We start from the raw sequence: 19914 nt of genomic DNA, 5'->3' as shown, positions 1-19914 counted from the left end.
GGAAAACCAGTTTCTATTCCCAGTTCACCCGCTGGCGTGGCCTGTGCCCAGCTAAAAGTGCTCGAGAGGTGTGGACGTGTGCTGTGGGCTGCACAGCACCCTGCACGTGCACGGGATGCCCGCTCTTTGGGCTCGGGCCCGCAAAGGCGGAGGCACCGACGTGAAGGAAATGAAGCGGCTGGAAGCAGGGCTCCTAATGAGGAGCAGGCTGCAGCACGGGGCAGCAGGCGAATGGTTTTGCTCATGAATCTTAAGAACCAGCCGTGAGCGATGTGCGTGCAAGAGGCTCCAGGCCTGGGCTGGGCACCGGCTTCATTGCACCAGTGCCTTCACGTGACCCACCGTGAGATGCAGCGACCGCTGGGTGTGCACCAGCATGTGGTACTCGTGCCTCGAGTGCTGGGCAGAGCCCGGGATTTAGCAAGTGGGGAAGAGGGGGACCAAAGCGAGAGCTGCGTTGTCTTTGAGCTGCCATCATCCCCCTCTCCCGGGGTCCCGAGCACGTCGCTGCTGGCAGCTGGCTTCACTGCGGAAGCAGCAGAAGCCCCAGGGACTGTGGCCGACCCTCTCCTGAAACAGCCCCACAGCTCAGGCAGCCGGCGCGAGACCCCCCATGGCAGCCCGGCTTCCCAGCCTCTCCCCCCCAGGGGCATCCCTGTCCGAGAAGGGGCTCGGGGAGGACACGGATCAGGCCACGTGACTGCTATGATGGCAGGTGTCTGGAAAGAGGCTCTCCCTTGCTCCCAACGGTGACACCAGCATTGCTTGTTTCTGTGTGTGGTTCATTCCCGATTCGTATTGCTGCAGCACCGGGAGCCCCTGCCCCCCCGCCCGAGCCCTGCTCCTGCCTTGCGCTCAGCCTGTCCATGTGCACGGCGGATGGGGCGTCCCAGAGGGGGCAGGCAGGAAGGATGGCCCAGTCCCAGCACCTTTCTGTCCCCGCTCGTCGTTTCGTTCCCTTGCGTAGGGAGCTGCACCCTCCGGCTGCCAGAAGACCGTGTCAGTCGTATGTTCGGTCGGCTCCTTTTGCAAATTGCTGAGCTTTGCACCCCAGCGCCCGCCCTTCGTTTCCCTTCCTGGCACCGCCTCAGCGAGCAGCGCAGTCGTGGTGTCCTCCCGGCATCGAGGCATCCCGGATTCCCCAGGCCTCGCCTAGGTGGTAGCACCAGTGCTTGCTTCTGTGGCACACGTGCACACGCGTGCTTGGCCTTGCTCTGGACAGGAGTTTGCAGCCCTGACATCCCCAAGGGCACAGTGTGGGTTGTTCTCCGTAGCCGAAGACAGCCTGCTTGCATGCTACCTGCCACCCCGGGGATGCCCACGGCTGGCATTTAGCAGCCACTCCTCCCCCTGCGCCGGAGAGCTAGGAAATGAGCAGCCACGTGCCAGCATGTGCTCAGTAGAGGAGCCGGGGACAGGCCGAGGGAAGGGGCAAAGCCGAAGACGCTCCTCTGAGCTCCCGTCTCAGTGCTGCCTCCACTGAGGGACTCGGTCTCCGGTGCCTTGAATGCGAGTGTGTGCCTGCGCTAGCCTGGGGCAGCTGGAGGCAGGCAACAGCGAGGGGATCGGGGCCCGTTCAGGACTCACGCGGGTTAGCTCAGAGCAAGCAGGAGCACAGCGGAGATCAGCTGTCCCGGGCTGATTCTGGACAAGGTGGTGCCGATAGCATGCCCAGAGCATTGCTTCTTCCCAAACAGCAGCGAGGCAAATGCATTTTTGCCCTAGTATCCCTGCACTTTGTTACAGCATCAGAGTTTCCACACGTGAACGGGGTCTCGGCTTCTCTCGGCTTCACTTCCCCATTTGAAAAGCAGGCAGAGAAGTCATTAGCGCTTTCTGACTTCGGAGCACTTTGCATCTGCTAGCTAAGGAGCCAGCACGATCCCCCGCCGGAGCCGGGCGTGGGCCACGTGTGTGCTCGATCAGTGCCGTCCGAAGCCGGACGGGCCTCGCCTGTTGGCTTTGCCGGCGTTCCCACAGTACTAGGAAGTTTTGCATTGTTTGAACATGCTGGGGGCTCGTCCCGAGAGAGACGGGGAACACAAAAGGTGTAAATGTAAATTGTAGCAAGGACTATAATAGGATTTATGGAAATCTCTAGCCTGCGCTGCAGCAGGAGCAGTGATGGAGGTGATTATTAATTAATCATGCTCTTTAGGGAAAGAGTATCAGTGTTCGGAGTAATTAAAATGAAGCATTGTGCCACAGTAGCAAATGATGATTTATAATGCCAAATAACAGCTGTGCTGCCCTCTCTGTCTTCCACAGGCCCAGTGGGAAGGATTAACTGGACGGATTGTCTTCAACAAAACCAGCGGGTTAAGGACCGACTTTGACTTGGATATCGTCAGCCTCAAAGAAGACGGCCTGGAAAAGGTTGGTTAAGTTTGTCCTACCTGTTGATTAAAAGTTACTAGGGCCTTCCCAGGCCAATAATGCGGAGAAGAATGGCTTGGGCTTGTGGTTTCTGTAGCTGCTGTGCTTGGTACCCAGAGGCATTTGCTGTTGCGGAGGTGTTTCAAACCTCCTCCGCAGCCTGCTTCCCGGCCTGCGCGCAGGGATGTGCACGCATCCTGTCCTAATGCTCTTCCGCCCGGGATGTCCCAGTTATTTGCCTTGTAAACAGCTACCGCATCATAGACGGTGCTTGGTGGAGCAGAAGCGGAAGAAGGAACTTTGCTAGCAGTCATTCGGCCGTTTCTTTCCATGCTCACCGGAGGTGGGGAAAGCAAAACAGCTCTGTCCCCGCTCCATGCCATGGAGATGGTGTGTAAAGTGCTCCACGGTCTTCCCCGAGGCGGCAGCAGCAGCAGCATCACCCCTCATGCTGTGATCTCCTGCCGTGAGAACTGCCCGAGGCCTGGAGATGTCAGCAGCCCAGGTTCTGGAGGAGATGACGTAAAGCCCTTGGCACGGCTTTACGAGCACTCGTGGTGCTCTGGTGAGGTACCGGAGGACTGGAAGAGGGCCAACGTGTCCCCATCTTCAAAAAAGGGAGGAGGGAGGCCAGTTAGTCTTACCTCTATCCTTGGGAAACTCTTTGAGAAGATCCTCAAGGAGCACATCTGCGATGGGCCGGCTTCAGGGAGGATGCTCAAGGGCAACCAGCACGGTTTCATGAGGGGCAGGCCATGTCAGGCAACCCGATTGCCTTTTATGATCAGGTCACAAAGGCAATGGATGCAGGTGTCGCTGTGGACGTAGTCTTTCTGGACTTCAGCAAGGCCTTTGACACCGTCTCCCACCCCATCCTCGTTAAAAAACTAGGCGGCTGTGGCATTGATGCCTCCACAGTCCAGTGGATTGCAGATTGGCTCAAGGGTCGCATTCAGAGGGTGGTGGTGGAGGTCATATTCGACCTGGGGGGAGGTGGGCAACGGTGTCCCCCAGGGCTCGGTCCTTGGCCTGCGCTGTTCAATCTCTTCATCAGTGATTTGGACAAGGGGATGAAATGCAACCTGTTTAAATTCACTGATGATACCAAAATTCGGGGTGAGGTGGGCACACTAGTAGGGAGGGAAAGATTGCAGCAAGATCTGGATAGGTTGCAGGGGTGGGCTGACATAAACAGGATGTGTTTCAATACTGACAAGTGCAGGGAGCTGCACGTGGGCAGTAGTAACCAGCAACACACTTATAAGATGGTAAACTCCCTTCTGGAGAGCACCGAGGCAGAAAGGGATCTTGGAGTCATTATTGACTCCAAGATGAACATGGGCTGACGATGAGAGGTCACGGTTGGCAGGGCTAACCACACCTTGGCGTGCATCCACAGATGCATCTCAAGCAGGTCCAGGGGGGTGACCCTCCCCCTCTATGCGGCACGTGTCAGGCCGCAGCTGGAGGACTGCGTCCAGTTCTGGGCGCCGCACTTCGGGAGGGATGTGGACAGCATGGAGAGGGTCCGGAGGAGGCCACCCACATGATCCGGGGACAACAGGGCAGGCCCTACGAGGAGAGGCGATGGGACCTGAACCTGTTCAGCCTTCACAAGAGAAGGCTGAGGGGGGACCTGGGGACCGTCTGTAAACTCACGAGGGGGGACCAGAAGGGTTTGGGAGAGACTTTGCTTCCCCGAGCGCCCTCCGGCATGACAAGGAATAACGGCCACAAGTTGTTGGAGAGGAGGTTTAGATTAGACATCCGAAGGCACGACTTCACGGTCAGGGCGGCTAGGATCGGGAACCAACTTCCAAGGGAAGTGGTGCTGGCTCCTACCCTGGGGGTCTGTAAGAGGAGGCTGGATGCCTCCCTGGCTGGAGTCATTTGAGTCCAGTCTTTTCTCCCGCCCAGGCGGGGGGTTGGACTTGAAGAGCTACAAGGTCCCTCCCGACCCGACTTCTGTGATTCTGTGATATATTTTTGCCTGGTTTTTGCTCTTGGAAGGGCAGCAAAGGAAGGGAGAACGGGCAGGAGGATTTCCTGGCCTCATGCTGCACAGGCAGAAGTCTGGAAGAAACGGGGCAGCACAAACTAGCAGAGTCCCCTCCGGGCACAGGAGCATGTGACCAAGGGGCAGGAGTGACCCTCGGGTGCTAATTCCTGTATCAGGACCTGCTTCTCAAAACAAAAAAATAATAATAAAATAAAGAGTGATATGCAAAGTGCTGCAGCTCCTAAGGCACCAGGCTCAAGGTGAGGTTGAATCATTTGGCAGACAGCACAGAGCAGTAAGTCACCACCAGTGAAACAGAAATATCTGCGCCATGGAGAGCTGATACCCAGGGCCATGAGCTTCCATGTGCTCTCGCAGATAATGCCATGTGTAAGCATGTCTACTGTGCAGATAAAGGAGCCAACAGATTCAGGGATCAGGGACACACAGGGCCCGGCTCGCTGGTGCAGCTGGGTCCGTAGGGAGAACCAGGAGCATCGTCTCCCACTGTCCAGCGAGCAAGCCTGGGTCAGCGTCTCCCTGCTCTCCCACAAGCTCCTGCTGCTCGTGGCAGGGCCGTTGCAGGCAGGTCTGTCGGTGGAAGTCGCTTCATGGCTTGCGAGTCACTCTCCAGAGCGGAGTCTATTCGCTGAGGCTCCCAGGTGCGGTTCAGCCGCTACGGATCTCGTGACCTTTGGATGTGAAGACTGGCTGTGAACACAGCAAGAAATGCAAGCTGGGAGCTGAGCAAGGGAGCCTTCAATTAAATGCAAGCAAGCCATTGCAAGGTACACAGCTGACTTTCCTGGCGAAGACGGCAGGATTAATCAAACAGGGCTCGCCAGACAGGTAGCTCGCTCCTGAGCCAGCATTTCCATCACGGTCCTGGGCAGGAACAGACTGGTTGCAAGGGGCAGCAGCTCGCGGGGGAGCCACGAGGCAGCTGGAGCCTGCCTTTCTTCCTCTTCAAAGCAAGGCATTGCCTTGCTCCCATACACTGCAGCTCTCCACGCACGGTGTTGTCTGCAAGGGCAACATTGACCTGTTTAGGGCTGCCTGTTTAGGGCCTGTTTTTTATGCCGGGTGCAGACTAGAGAAAGAGTCCCTTTAAAAAACATGAAAATCATTGGCCTTCCTCTCAGCAGAGTTGTCCCTGCTGGGCCCCTTTTCACCAGGGCTGGGCAAGACTCTTTTCTCTGCTTTCCAGCTGGGGCTTTCTGGTACTTGGAAAGCAACATCTGCAGGCTGGCAAAGCAGAGCACGAGCAGCTGAGGAGCTGTTCCTGAGCCTGAGACGTAGGCGGAGATGGGCAGAGCCCTGGAGAGCGCAGCGCTTCCCAGGTGCACAGCTCTGCTGAGCATCGGTGCCCTGGAAGATGGGCTGGAGCGCACCCCCCGCAAGCTGGCAGACGAGACCACGCTGGGGGAGTAGTAGATATGCTGGAGGGTAGGGCTAGGATTGAGGGAGACCTAGGCAAATCGGACCAAAAGGAATCCCATGAGGTTCAATAAAGAGAAGTGCAAAGTCCTGCACCGGGGAGGGAGCAATCCCCTGCACCGGGGCAGGCCAGGGGTGATGGGCTGGGCAACAGCTCCGCAGAAAAGGACCTGGGGGGACAGGGGACAAGAAGCTGGACAGGAGCCAGCAGTGTGCCCTCAGTGCCAAGAAGGCGACCGGCATCCGGGGCTGCATTGGGAGGAGCGTTGCCGGCAGATCGAGGGCAGCGATTCTTCTGCACCGGGGAGGCCACATCTGGAGTCCTGCATCCAGCTGTGGGCCCCCACTACAGAAAGGATGTGAACACTTTGGAGAGAGTCCAGCGGAGGGCAAACATGGTTGGGAGCTGGGGGACATGGAGGTTTTGAAGCCCCAAGTAGACAAAGCCTTGGCTGGGATGATGTAGTTGGGGCTGGTCCTGCTTGGAGCAGGGGGTTGGACTAGATGTGACTCCCGAGCTCCCTTCAACCCTCATTTCTATGACTGCATGATGCTGAATGCCTTCTGCTATTCACTGCCTGCCCGCTTCCTACTCTGTGCTCGGCCAGGGCTCACTCCAAACCCACGCTGCCCATTGCTTCAGCATCCGTGACGCTCACCGCTGCCTGCTCTGCCAGGGCACCGTGGTCCTGACGTGCCAGTGACATTGGTGTCCTCCAAGCCCATCAGCATGAACTTCTCACTTAAATGCTATCAGAGTTTTTGAAAACATCCTCCCCGAAATCCACAACTGCATTGTGGCAGGGGCCTTCTCAGGCTCTTCCTTAACTTGGGCTGCATGGACTGGGAAGGTCTGCAGAGACCTCCTGATGAGCCCAGCTGAGTTTAACCCAATGCTTCCCTGGTGAGAGCTGCTGACGTTTAGTTTTGGGGGTGAATTGCTCTGCTCAACTAGTCAGAAGCCAGGGCGGGGGGTTTGGAGGACTGCTCTCTGGATTTCTAGTAACGCACTTGGAGGCTGATGCTTTGCAAACCCAGTAGAAGAAACGACTGCTGCATGCAGCGGGCTGGCTGGTGGAACGATAGCTAGCTATTGCAATGATATTTTAAGATTCAGATTCACTTGGTATCCAAGACACCTGCCACTTTTGCCTATCAGTCAAGCTAATACTTCTCAGGTGCATAGAAGAAGTGCATTTATTACCCTTGTGCGTCGCGTAAAGCCCATAGGATGTTGCCAAGCCCTGATGCATATTCCACAAGGTTGTTCAGCTTTTGTGTTTAATCTCCAGCCGTTCCAGAGATTTCAGAGTTCTCCCTGCTTTTTGCAAAGCTTTCTGTCAACTGGAGAGAGGTTTTAAAGTATCGATGTCAAATCTCTGTTGACACAGAGTTTCTGTCAATAGCTAATCTGGAATAATGAAACGCCAAACGGCAAACGAATCCCAATGTGTACTTTGCATTATGTATAATAGCTTATATTTATTGAGCTTCAGGATTGTGAGGCTTGATCCTTCTACCTCCTGGATGTTCAGAGGATTATAGGAGTGTTAACCAAACATAATTACACATCGTTTGACTATCTGACTTACACAGTTCTCTTAATGGGATATTTACATTTTGTTTTCACTTCTTTTTATTTTTAAATTGATTAATTCAGCCTTGATTTCCACATATTTCATTTTCTTGAGGGAAACTTAGCACAGGGCTCTGAGCTGAGTGTGTGGCACTGCCAAAAGCCCTTTGGTAGCTTCCTTCTCCTCCTGAATGTCCACACCAGCCGTCTCTGAACATCCCAGCACCCGAGTGATCGAAGGGGGGGACAGTGGACGAGTGCCCGGGGTCCTTCAGATACTCGGGGCTTCTTGCCGAGTGCTTGGAAACTCTTCTAGAATTTATGGAGTTTTTGCAACCAGCATTTTTCATTGCAAAATCTCTTTTTCAGTGCAGTAACACCAAGGCTGTCTCTGTGGGCCGCTTGAGCAATTGGAGCGTTTGAACAAAAGAGAGAAGTAAATAAATCTATGGACTTTCCTCCTGGCGGGATTGATCATGCTATTTGGGGAAAGCAAAGAGCATGCTCAAGTCCGGGGGGCACCCTGGGCTCTCTGTCTTTCGAGGTCCCCGTCTCCCCCTCCAGCCTTGTCACTCAGTCGACCGGCGTCGGCTGCGGGTCCCATTGTCTCGCCTCTTGCTGGGAGCACCGCCGCCCGGGAAGGGGCCGTGCCAGACAGCGAGCGCCAGGAGGTGGGAGCTTGGGCTCTCCAGGGTTGGGAGGTTGAGGTGTTTGACACTTCTGAGGTGTCTTGGGAGCAGGGCAATGAGAGAGCAGATCCCCCCTGACGGAGTGCGGATGCGGACGCGCTGGGCTCAGACACCGCAACTGAGGACGTTTTGCTTCTTGGTCCTCGTGTCAAACTGTGTGCTCTGTGCTGTTGATTTTGATCCCGTTTCCAGCACTGTTTCTAGTAATGGGCACTATTCTGCCCTTCCTCTGTACTGAGGATGCCTCCTGACTTCCTTGCACCAGCACTTTTCAATGCCTGGTCTAATGCACGGCTCCTCCATCTGAACTCGTAATGGCCCACGTGGCACCAGGCCTTGTCCTTCACCAAGGGCTGCCTAGATGAGATCTACCATAGTTGCTTTGCCAAGGAAACCAGTTATCTTATCAAGGAAACCAGTTCCTCCAAAATTTGTTCTCAAGTCTTGCAGCTATTGAGCTCAGACTAATGAGCCTGTAGTTGCCTGGATCATTTTGTCTTTACCTTCTTAAATATAGAGAGCAGGTTTAGCATCCTGTAGTCATGGAGCAGGCTAGATAGGTGCATTTGAAAGCCTGTTGATAGATTAGAGATGCTAGAAGGAAAACCCTGGGGAATACTGCCTGTGACACAGGGACCACTAGCACATTGGCTGTGCAAGCTCTGATCACCCGGGCAAGCCAGCTTGCTGTCACCGCCTGCTCAAGATTTGTTACCAACACTGGTACCAATTGTTATGGTGGATTTCAGGGTATGCACGCTCGTTGACTAACAAATTGCCTGAATCTATCAAGTCCTTAATGGGTCTGACAGTGCAAAACTGCCACACAGGATGAGTTCTTGTTTGTGGTGTAATTGCAGCATTGTTCCTGTCCTCCTCGAAGGCTCTGTCACACTTGAGTGATTTCGAGGTGGCTCTTGTGAAGGCACGACTGGCTCGCTGGGGATCTCCCTAAGTCCCATCCCACCCCATGCCCACATTCATTCAGCCCTTTCTCACGCTGTGGGCTGACCTGAGCTTGTTGCTGCCCCTGTCGTACGCTGGGCGCCTGCGGGGATGATCAGGCACCCTGGGCTTCCTCCGCCAATTAGTCCTGCATTGTTCTGCTCGGCAGTGAAAGACGCAGGGAAGGCAATCGCACAAAGCGACAAGTCTTAGCCCAGCTTCTTGGAGAATGCAGCTGGTGTCTGTCTTTGGCAAGGCATTGGACAGCACAGGGGCCTGCCTGGCTACCTCGGGCCTAAAAGGGCCTCAGGGAGAGCTGCCTGGGGGCTTGGAGGGTTTGGGGGATCTTTTTCTTAATTGCCTTATTTCTTTGGAAACTTCTCAGGGACAGCGGGTGGCTTTCCAAAGCCGAAGCCCCACCAACCCCTTGTTCAGCAGAAGATAGAAATAGATCCTCAAGGACCGAATGACGCTCCCTGCCCCTAGTAATGTGTTTCCGTGCTTGTTTCCAGGTTGGCGTGTGGAACCCGTCCGAGGGCTTGAACATCACAGAGATCGCCAAGGGACAAGGGCCCAACGTCACCGACTCCCTGACCAACCGGTCTCTCATTGTCACCACCATCCTGGTAAGAAGGCTTTTGTCCTCGTCCATACAGAAATAGCTGGAAAAGGTTGACTCTTTGGAGGCCGCAGCCTCTCCCTGAGCTCCCACCTCGTGTTTGGGAGCCCCGCTCCCTGCCGAGCGCGCGGGGCTGTTGTCAGAGGAGCGCGGCAAGAACCAGCAGCTGCCCACAGCTGCGTGCGGGGTCCCAGAGCTGTGCCTCGCGCTGGGAGTAGCAAGCACAGCGCACAAGGCAGACCGTGCAATGCAGTACCGCTCCAGACGCTGCCAGCCTGGGACTGATGGCTCATTAGCGGCGTCCAGGGAATCTCCGTTAACGAGCAAACGGCCACTCCCTGGCTGCCTGCGAGATGAGCCGTGGAAGCCCCTGGGTGCCTGCCTGGCAGGTGGCTCTGCTGGAAGGGGCGAGGAAAGGAAACTGGTGCAGAGGCAGCAACGGGGGAAGCCTGGGCTCCGTCGCTCCCCTCCCCGCCGGCTGGCCCAGACAGGGCCGTTCCCAGGAGCTGCAGCCGGTCTCTTTAGACTTCAGGTTTGTGGTTTTGCAAATATGAGGTGTGAAGGGAGGGATGCCAAGTGGCCCGGGGCTGGGAAAACGTCCCCCTTGCCTCATTCGCATACAGCCCCTTCCCCAAAGGGAGTCAGGGGCAGGAGGTCCTGTATGAGCGTAAGGGGCCCCGACGGGATCCACGGGCCGAGCGGGAGCGCGGGAGATGGGCGCAGCTGAGGGCGGTAGGGCCGAGACGGTCGTGGATGGGTGGCATCGTGGGCAAGGGGAGCGGGTCTGAGCACGACGTGTGTCTGTAGCAGGAGCCCTCCGCTTGCTTCCCTGAGACCCTCCTTCACCCCCCGTCATCGCGGGCTGCTAGACGGAGCAGGGCAAGAAGGGAACGAGAGGCCCCCGCTGCCCCGGCACTCCCTGGGGAGGTCTCCAGCCCGCGCTGGGAGCTCGTTCCCCCACTCTGCCCCACAGCGCCCAGCCAAGGGCCCACACCGGGCAGGTGTGCCCAAATGCAGTTGTGTCTCGTGCAACCGCCCCGGGCACGTCAGCTCTGACGGGAGCGCTGGTCCTCCTGACGTGATGCTAAATGGCCCGGCTGATGCACCTCCAGCCCACAGCCATGTCCAGACCCGTGCAATAAGGAGTGGGGCATAAGGGAGGAGTCGAGCGAGGGGAGGGAGCTTGGCATGGACAAAGCGCCGGCTGGGCTCAGGCACGTTCAATGCAAGTCTGCAAGGGCACCTGCAGCGAGCTGGCCTGCAGCCCCTCCTGCCTTTGCCACCCTCACAGACCACTACGCGCACGTGCCAAACTCCGGCGTGTTTCCGCACGATGCTGGCGCAGGCAGCCTGGAGCCGACCCCACTTCCACCAGCCGGGAGGCTGCTGCCGGCTCCTTCTGCACCTTTCCAGCCCTCTGCTTCAGCTGTGGGATCGTCATGCCAGGGTCTCCTCTTTGCACCTCCAAGGCCCTGTGAGGGCTCATGGCCTGGGCTGCATGAGTGAATAGCAGGCGAGGCAATGTGGGGAGCGGGTGTTGTCTGCTTCAGACGGAAAGAGTGCCATCGCAGCAAAGAAAACCCCTACGAACACCAAGCACGTGCCTGGCCGGAGCGGCACTAAGCGCGTAGCTTGTCCCTCTTAAGCATGTAGGTGAGAAACCAGCCAGAAGTCAGTGAACGATCCAGCAACCGGTCTCCTCCACTCCCAGCTGTCACGTGGTATTTTGTCCCTGCGCTCACTATCGGAGGCGACAGCAGGCATCAGATCAGAACTAAGTTTTGCCACATGCTTCATGAAGGTTGACAAAGCACCGGGGCCTGTATACGGCTGCGCTGCACGCGGGAGAGGCTGGGCGCCCGCAGGGAGCCAGAGAAGATGCTGCCGCGCCCGGGAGGAGGGACATGACAAGGGAGCGTGGACTCGCTCAGGGTCGGAGCAGAAGCTACGGTTTTTCGGATGGATTTGCATTCAGTGCCTTCAAGGAGCCTGCACTGAGACACGGAAAACTGCCTGACCTCGCAGGCCTCCAAGGTGGTCCCCGTGATCTAGTCCTGGTGTGTGCGAGATGGACAGACACACAGACCGACCATCGCAGAGGCGAATGCACACCGCCGCACTGGACCAAGCCTACACGACGTGAGATCCACGATGTGGAAGGTACTGAGCTGCATGGACCGACGGTCTAGTTTAGCAGGATGAGAGTTTGGATGCTGGGTCTGTGGACCTCTGGAGTGACCGAGGACTTGATGCCTGAAATAAAACCACCACCTGCCCCATGGAAACGTGGCACAGCTGCCCCATCTCCTCTGGCTTCGTCAACCAGCAATGGTGGCCCCTCCTGTATAGCTCTGCTCAGACTTGAATAACTAGACCGCTGCAAGCCAGGATGGAGGTGCGAGGCAGAGCAATGGAGCCGGAGGGAGACGTGCCCAGCACCCGCCTGCACAAGGTCTCCTTCCAGCCAGCAATTTAGTCCCTTGATTCAAGGAGCAATGTGTTCAGGTGCAAATGATACCATGTAGAAAGAGCTAATCACCGCCTACTAATTGCTCAGCTCCTTGTGCCTGTGTGTGGGCACGCATGGCTGGCTAAAGACCACAATTGCCTGCAGTTTCATTGCCTTCAGGAACGAGCGCCTGCTGGAATCCGAGTTCTGCAGTAATTGCATTTTCATACACTGGATGCTAAGATGTAAAATACAACCTTAAACTTTATTGGCATTTGTCACTGATGGTAGGAGAGCCAGAGGAGGAACCTTTGAAAGCAAAAGCACAAAAGGTTATTTTTTTCCCCCTGCTTTTGCTCATATTGCAGTGACTTGTTGCAAGAGAAATATTGCCCCAGCAGCCAGCACCGCTCTCCCCAAGCAATATGAGAACTGTGAAGTTATGAAATTGAGGGCACCTTCACTGCGAAATCGATTAGCAAACCGAGAGAGCTTGTGAATTGGATGTCTGGCCATTTTCAGTAATAAATTGTGAAATAGTCCGTGAATAAGTGGTTCGCAGAGTTCAGAATTACCCCCTAGGAAATGCAGGAGACCTGGAGATACATTACCGAGGCGAGCGGCGTGCTAATGCTCAGTGCTTCGGCTCTTAAATATGTATGTAATCCCTACAGCAGTTCCCAAAATTAACAGTACTTTATGGCTGCTCCGGTGTTGGCATCCAGTCCAGAGAAACAGTCAATGCGTGAACAGGGACGAACGGCGAGGAGGAGGAGGTGGAAAGCCAAGGAGTTTAACGGGGCTGCCCCAGCGACATTGGCATGATCCTGTCCACCTGGCTTGTAATCCTGCGCATCCAGACTCCCGGCCCCCGTGCTCGGGCTTCCTCACTGCTGCGCACGACAAGCGCAGGGCTCTGCCCTGGGATCATCGCGGTGACGGCAGGAGGGATCCGCTTGCTTGACCTAACCCCAGAAGCCAAGTCGGGCACCCGCAATATTCACATGAAGTCGTGGATCTTGGACTCCTGTCGCGAGGCGGATGAAAGACACCGGCGACTGCGACGCCCTCATCTTGCAAAGGGCTGTAGCATCCTTTCCCCAAGGGCAGCCTCCCCCGCCCTCTTCTCCCCCTGCTCAACGCTGTGCCTTGACTTTCTCCGCTTTGTGGGTCCCAAGCCCTTGCGGTCCCTCCCGGGCCTGCTTTTCGACGGCTCTGAGCCCCGTTTCTGCTCAGCTGCAGAAGAGGAGGCAGGTGGTGGAAAAGGCCACGCCGGGGGCAGTTGTTCCCATGCTGGGGCTGCAGTCCTGCCTTCCAGCCCCAGCTGGAGGGGACCCTGCGGTGCCGGGTGCTGCACACACACCAGAGAAGAAAGAGCTGGGAGCCCACGCTTAGGACAAGCCCCACGAGGTGGCTGCAATGGAGGGGAGCACAAAGCAGCCGGGGATGATTAGCAGCTGTGCTTCAGTGCGTATCGGTGTTAGACAGGCAGCCGGGGGTCATCGGGGGCACTTTGCAGGCAGGCCATGAATCAAAGCCGGGGTGCGAAGGACAATAGTACTGAACAACCCCCAGGGTGTTTGCTTGTTGCACCTGGAAAGGCTTTTCAGAGCAAACTAGCAGCTTGTTCTGGATTCAGCCGGAGATGGCTTGCCAGCCTGACACCGCCGAGCCCTTCCAGGCTTTCAAGCTGGGCATCTTTGCAGAAGAAAGGCTTAATCTCTCTGAGCATTAGCAGAGGCACAATTGCGGGGCCCCAGAGGAGCACAGTCCCCCCGGGTGCTTGGGACCATCCCTCGTCCCTGTGTCGAAGCTGCTCTGCTTTCCGGCACTGCCTGCAGCCTTCCAGTGAATAAAGGCAGTGCTTTGCTGCAGATGCTTGGGCCTGCCGCGGCTTTTCTAACATGCAAAGTGTCGAGAGCAGATGAGAAAGGGGAGAGGAAGCCCCCAGACATCTGGCGTTTGCCTGTGGCTGGGGGTGCCTGAGCTTCCACCCCCCGGCCCATCTCCTGCTGCCCGGGGCCGTTGGCTTGAGGCACTCCAAGGATTGCTCTTTGTGGCTGCTACATACCCCTGGGCCACGTCTGAGCTGCCCGCAGCGCAACACGAGGGGGGTAGAGGTGGCCCAGACCATCAGAGCAGCCTCCAGGCTGCTTTAGTGCATGCCAGCTGCCTCGGGCCCCCGAGGCTGCCCAGGTGAGATGGCTGGCACAGAAGGACCCCGGTGCACTCACAGGCGTGCCCTCGGGGCCAAGGTGGGGGCACAGTGCTTTGCTGAGAGGAAAGCTGCTCTGCCGTTCAGTCTGGCTGGCAACACAGCCTCAGTAGGGCTGAGCCCGGGACAGGATGTTCCTTGGACATTGGGGTGACTGTGGGAGCCCCTGCCCGTGTCACGCCCCGTCCCACAGATGCAGATGTGGGCTCTCAGGGGTGCCCAGGGTGACAGATGCTGGCATGTTGCAAAGGTAAGGGATCAAGATACGGTCTGCTCTCCTGACCTGCCTCTGGCCAGCAGCAGACCCCCACTCCCACCCCCGACCTCATCTTGTATGCATGCCCTTGCCCTCAGCGTGCATGCATGCAAGACGGCTTTGGTCCCTGGGCCAGCCCTCACCGAGCTCCACTCCCTGATGCTTTACCTCAGCCACCGACCATTCCCCTCCTCTCCTCAGGCTCGGCGAGTCCACATTAGGGTGGCCACAAATTGGTTTGGCTGCACGTCCAGTACAGGGGATACGGAGTTGAAGTCCACCCATGCCCCGCATATGGGCCCCTTGTTTTAATTTGCAGAGTGTGCAATGGCTTCTGTCTCCTCCTGAAGTTTTACTGAGTGGGAAACAGTTAGCTGCTCTGAAGAGACAAAAATGTGGGGGTAAATGAGGTTGCTAATTAGGTGCAAAGCAAATCCAGCCCTGCCTGGACACTCTGCATCATGCTGCCCAGAGCTGCCCCAGCCCTGGCCACCTGCTTTTGTTGCTGGCAAGGCCTGGGCGGCCGGCCCCTGATGCCAGCGCCTGGTTTTGCTCTCTCGTGCCCATGCAGGAGGAGCCCTTCGTCATGTTCAGGAAGTCGGACACGGCCCTTTTTGGGGTAGATCGGTTCGAAGGTTACTGCATCGACCTGCTGAGGGAGCTGGCCAACATCCTGGGCTTCACCTACGACATCCGGCTCGTGGAGGACGGGAAGTACGGCGCGCAGGACGAGAAGGGCCAGTGGAACGGCATGGTCAGGGAGCTCATCGACCACGTAAGTACGGCGCGCCTGCGCGTGCTCGTGGCCCCTTGCTGGGGTGCCGCCGGGCCTCTCGGGAAGCCTGAGGCCAGCGCGTCCCCCCGTGCAGAGCCGGACACCTAGAGCAGGATGGCACCCCCTCCCCCTGCCCCTGCCGCCCAGCCCACCTCCGCTCAGTCTCCCCTGTGCAAGACAAATGCACCTGCCCAGGGCCGGGGGCTGGCTCGGTCCCATGCAGGATTTCATTGCACAAAGCAGGATGCATCGATTCCAGCAGAAATGTCTTTGCTTGGGGGGGTGTAGGCAGAGAGATGCTGTTCCCCAGGGGCTGGCGTCCCAGCTCTGCTTGCCGGGCTCTGGCCACTGCAACAGGGTGCCCGTAGGGGTGCGTGCAGTGGGAAGGGGCTTGCCCAGAGCATGGCTGTGCGTCCGCGCTCACTGGGCAACACCGTGGCCCGCCAGGGTTGTTTCTCACCAGCAGCGGGTAGGAACAGGGGTCTGGATGGAGGGTGGCAAGCAGCTCACGTGGACTCTGCCCACTGACTTGCACCAAACAGCGCCCAGAGAGACGAGGAGACTTTTGGTTGACGGGTCACACTGCTGAATGCAATCCCGGAGCCAAGTTTTTCCTCTGTCTGCCCACACCAGCCCCACGGCCTTCCCATGGTGCTGCCTGCATGGGTGCGGGGGCAGGACAAATCGTATGGACCCTGCGTTTCTCTCATTGCAACGAATGGGAAGAGAAGCATCGTGCTCAGCGCACGGGCAGCGTGGCGCCTGGGGGCTTTGCCTGTGAGCGAAGAACTTGCTGCTGGGAGCGACCAAGGAAGGAAAGGACTGGCACGTGTAAGTCCCTCCCCAGGATGACTGCAAGGTGTGCTGCAGCTGGGAGAGGACAGACGCAATCATAGGATGCATTCGGGGAGGTATTTCCAGCGGAGGTGGAGAAGGATGGATGCGGCGCTGGCAAGATCTCTTTGCAATGACCGTGCACAGGGCAGACCGGCCTCTTCCAGAGAGATGAATTCCAGCTGGAAGCTCCTACACCGTCTTTTTACCCTTCACTACATTGCCAGAGCCCACTGCCTGCGGCAAACATACCGTCAGGCATGCCAGGAGGAGGAGGGTCCGCCCGGCCCGCTTTAATGTGTGATTATAGCTTCACCGCTGTCCTCACTGCTTTTCCCTGTCCCGCACGCCTGTCACTCACGCTGCGTGACAGCCTTCCTGGTGCAGCGGCTGGTAGTTGGAAAGTCTCCGTTGATCGGAGATCCTAGAGAAGAGCCCCACGATGCATGTTAACCACCGTGGCTCTGTGGTCGCCAGGCTTCCTACAAAGGCCTTTCCCGTGCCTGGGATGAAGGATTTCTGCAGGAAAGGGAAGATGAAGAAGCGTGTGCACGTGTGTGCATGCAGTGCAGTAGGCAGGGAAAGGATGAAATAAAAGGCATCAGTTAGATCTTGCCTGTGTAGAGATCAGCAACATCACGCTGCCCCTTCCAGGGGATCGGCAGACGTTACACTCAGCGCCGTGGCTCGGTTCCAGCCCTGGTAATTGCCGTTCGGAGCTGGGCTTCCCCCACCTCCTCTCCTAAATGGCCACGGCTGGTTTCTGAGCGCTCCCCCGTGTTTTCCGGCTGGTAGCCCAAAGTCTCCAGGGAGTGGTGAGAACTTCGACTGGGATTTTCATCGAGACCAGAGTTTTAAGGGTATTAATGTGCCTGGCTCTGGCTGATTCCCGTAGGCGTTAGGTGTGTGCCTGCCTTTGCAAACTCCAACTCTTAATTTCCTCATTTGTCTTAAAATTCATCACTTAAATTTTTCCTTCAACTCCTCCAGACATCCCAGCTAGTCTCCAGCACTCTCCTCCCTGGCCCTTGGTCCGAGCATATTCAGAAAATGCCTGCAGCAAGCACCCCGGTGGGAAGCCTAGAGCCACGATGTCCTGGTCTGGCTCCGGTGAGCCTTGCTGCAAAGCAGGGTGCAGCGGGGTGCTTGCCCCAAGCGTCCATGTTTAACACCCGTGGCATTGACGGTGAGCACAGAACTGTGACTCCCCCGGCCGTGCAAGTGCCACGGTTATTTCTCGGCAGTGTCACAGCCTCGGAGAGGCTCGGAGAGGCTCGGAGAGGCTCGGAGAGGCTTGCAGAATTGCTGCTGATAATACACAGCCCTTTGCTGGCAGCTCCAGTCCCAGGATTTCTAAGTGCTTTTGTCATCTCTCATCTCTGCACCTCTGGAAGATGCCTCCCGAGTTGTTACCCGGAGTTTGCAGGCAGGGCAAGCGACTGTCCCCGGAGGGGCAGGAACAGGACAGGAGCAGAGGCGAGCCTGGGCCAGGCAGCCAGTTCTCGGCTCAGGGCGCTGCCATCTGTACCGGAGACTCCAGTGCACGGCTTGGCGCTGGGGGCTGTGCAAGACCCCCCCGCTGGCACTTCCTCAGGGGACGAGAAGAAGGGACGGTGGCACCGCCCCGGGTAAGGCTCCAGGCAGGCGACAGAGACAGACAGAGCCATAAATAATAGGGAGATGCAAGGGAAAGGACTGGGGGTGGATTGGTAGCACAGCTGCCTGTCCGTCTATCACACAAGCTTAGCAAGGGAAGGGCTTTCCGTTGTTTTTCCAGCAGAGCATCCTTCCTCTCGCGAGCACTTCCCAGCGGGCCCTGCAGAGAGTGCTTTCCGCCACGTTCATGTGCAGCTGAAAATGTTTAAATCCCTTAAATTGGCACCGCTGTTTTGGCTACTCTGAAGCAGGAGATACTTGTCATTTGTGAAATCATCATTAACCTTGTTCAACACCCCCGGGTCCATGAGCGGGGGCAGCTTCAGCGCACAGGCTGGGAGGTGCTGCCCGGCACGGACCTCGGGCTTCGTCTCAGGACCCCCTCTCCGGCAAGCAGCCGGGACCCTTCGGTGGAGCCTTGTGCAGGGGTCAGCTCCTTTATTTTGTAAGGGCAGCCGGTTTCCTCAAAGGGCTTGGCTCAGGGAAAGGACAAGGGACCCCCCTGCCTCCCTCCGTCTCCCCAAACAGAGCAGCTGCACTCTTGCTTTTGCATCCCTTGCCAAGAGCACGGTAAACACGGGGACCCTCCAGCAGCAGCTTCGCTCCCGCAGCGTCTGCAGCCTCCACTCCCGCCGGAGGTCACGCAGCTTCCCGAGGAGACACTTTGCTTCCAGCTCGTCCCATGACCCTGCAGCTGCCTCGGACAGCCCCGTTGCTCCGGGAGGTCACACCCAGAATCAGGCCTCCGGGAGAGGAGATGAGGACAAATGGACCTGTCTGCTTGCAGCGAGGCAAGCAGCCCCGGCTTTTTAGCAACACAGCGATTTTGCGGTCATTATCCCATTCAAGTGATTCAACCTCCTAGACCACCTCTAAAGGTCCTGGCTCCAATACGAAACCATTGCCTAAGCAGAATGAGGCCAAAGGAAAAAAAAGCGAAAAAAAGCCAACAAAACCCCCAAATCCCAAGCCGCTCCGTGTAGCAGCTGTGTTGCTGTGATGGGAAAGTATTTGCTGGGTGACTCATTCCAGTAAATTAGCCACACTGTGAATAGATAATGGACCATTGTCTTAGATCACAGGTCTGGACGTCGGGAGATCTGGGATCTGTTCCTGCATCCACTTCACGTGCCCTCTATGACCTTGGAGAGAGGCTGCCCATATCTCTGTGCTGCACTTTTCCCATCGGCAAGTGGAGAGGATGAGGATTTTCTGCTTGAAAAAAGGTAACATGGGGCTCTGTCTGCATTTGTGGAAAGCTCCGTGTTCCTGCAATGAAGGGCCCTGGAGAAGTGGAAGGGAAGGCAAAGCAATGCAATGCCAGCTGCAGGGTAGCGTGTGACATCTCAGTTTACGTGGCGGCCAAGGTCTGTTGCAAGCTCCTTGGGATTACATCTGTTCCTGTGTTTCTGCTTCCAGTGAAATTCAAGGAGCAGAAAAAATACACCTCAGAGGTCTGGGCTGTTTCCCCACAGGGCTAATACTTTGCTAGGTTACACGTTCCTTTCTGCACCAGCCATCTCTGTTACAAAGGCCTGGCTTTAGCAAGGAAACTAAAACCTTCTTTTTGTTTGATCTGGAAAGATAGGATGGAAGAAAAAGCCAGGGAACAAATGACAGTGCTCTGGCTTCCTGGCTACCCCCAGCTCCTGGTGCTTGCTGTGGCTCTTTCAGCCCATCCTTCCTAGTCTAGGATATCTCTCCTGGCAGCCCTGTCTCCTTCACGCACTCAGCAGAGCTGCCTCTGCCCTGGGGATGCAATGCACTCTGCTGAACAGCTGTTCAGAGGTTGTGGGATTACACGCGCTCCTTGAGAAGGTCGGGGCTGGAGTGGGAGGCCTTGATAATGGACCAGAATTTGAATATGGAGCATACTGAGATGCAGAACAAAGTGTCACTGGAAGATGCCCATAAATAAACTGCAGCTTGGTACACTGCCTTCAGACTTCCCAAAGCAGATTCTGGTAGCTGTTTAGTGTGTATACACACACACACACAATTTTTGAAAAATAAAAATAATTAATATAGTGAAAAATAATTGATGACATGAATAAATGAAAAATAATAATAAATTAAAAATAATTAATA

General features: G+C 56.6%; 1 protein-coding gene across 1 annotated transcript in view; it reads left to right on the top strand.

Annotated features, from left to right (window-relative positions):
- GRIK3 (glutamate ionotropic receptor kainate type subunit 3) overlaps positions 1-19914 on the top strand; it is a 74800-nt gene that overhangs the window by 16181 nt on the left and 38705 nt on the right. Inside the window, exons 7-9 of the mRNA XM_019547897.1 lie at positions 2269-2376; positions 9535-9648; positions 15133-15336. Of these exons, the coding sequence (XP_019403442.1) occupies positions 2269-2376; positions 9535-9648; positions 15133-15336 (426 nt within the window). The remainder of the gene's footprint in view (positions 1-2268; positions 2377-9534; positions 9649-15132; positions 15337-19914) is intronic.

The sequence above is a fragment of the Crocodylus porosus genome, unplaced genomic scaffold, assembly GCF_001723895.1.
Source record: "Crocodylus porosus isolate Cpor-Errol unplaced genomic scaffold, CroPor_comp1, whole genome shotgun sequence".
Taxonomy (NCBI): Eukaryota; Metazoa; Chordata; order Crocodylia; family Crocodylidae; genus Crocodylus; species Crocodylus porosus.
The sequence above is the reverse complement of the archived record's forward strand: the minus strand, read 5'-3'. Positions and strand labels throughout refer to the sequence as shown.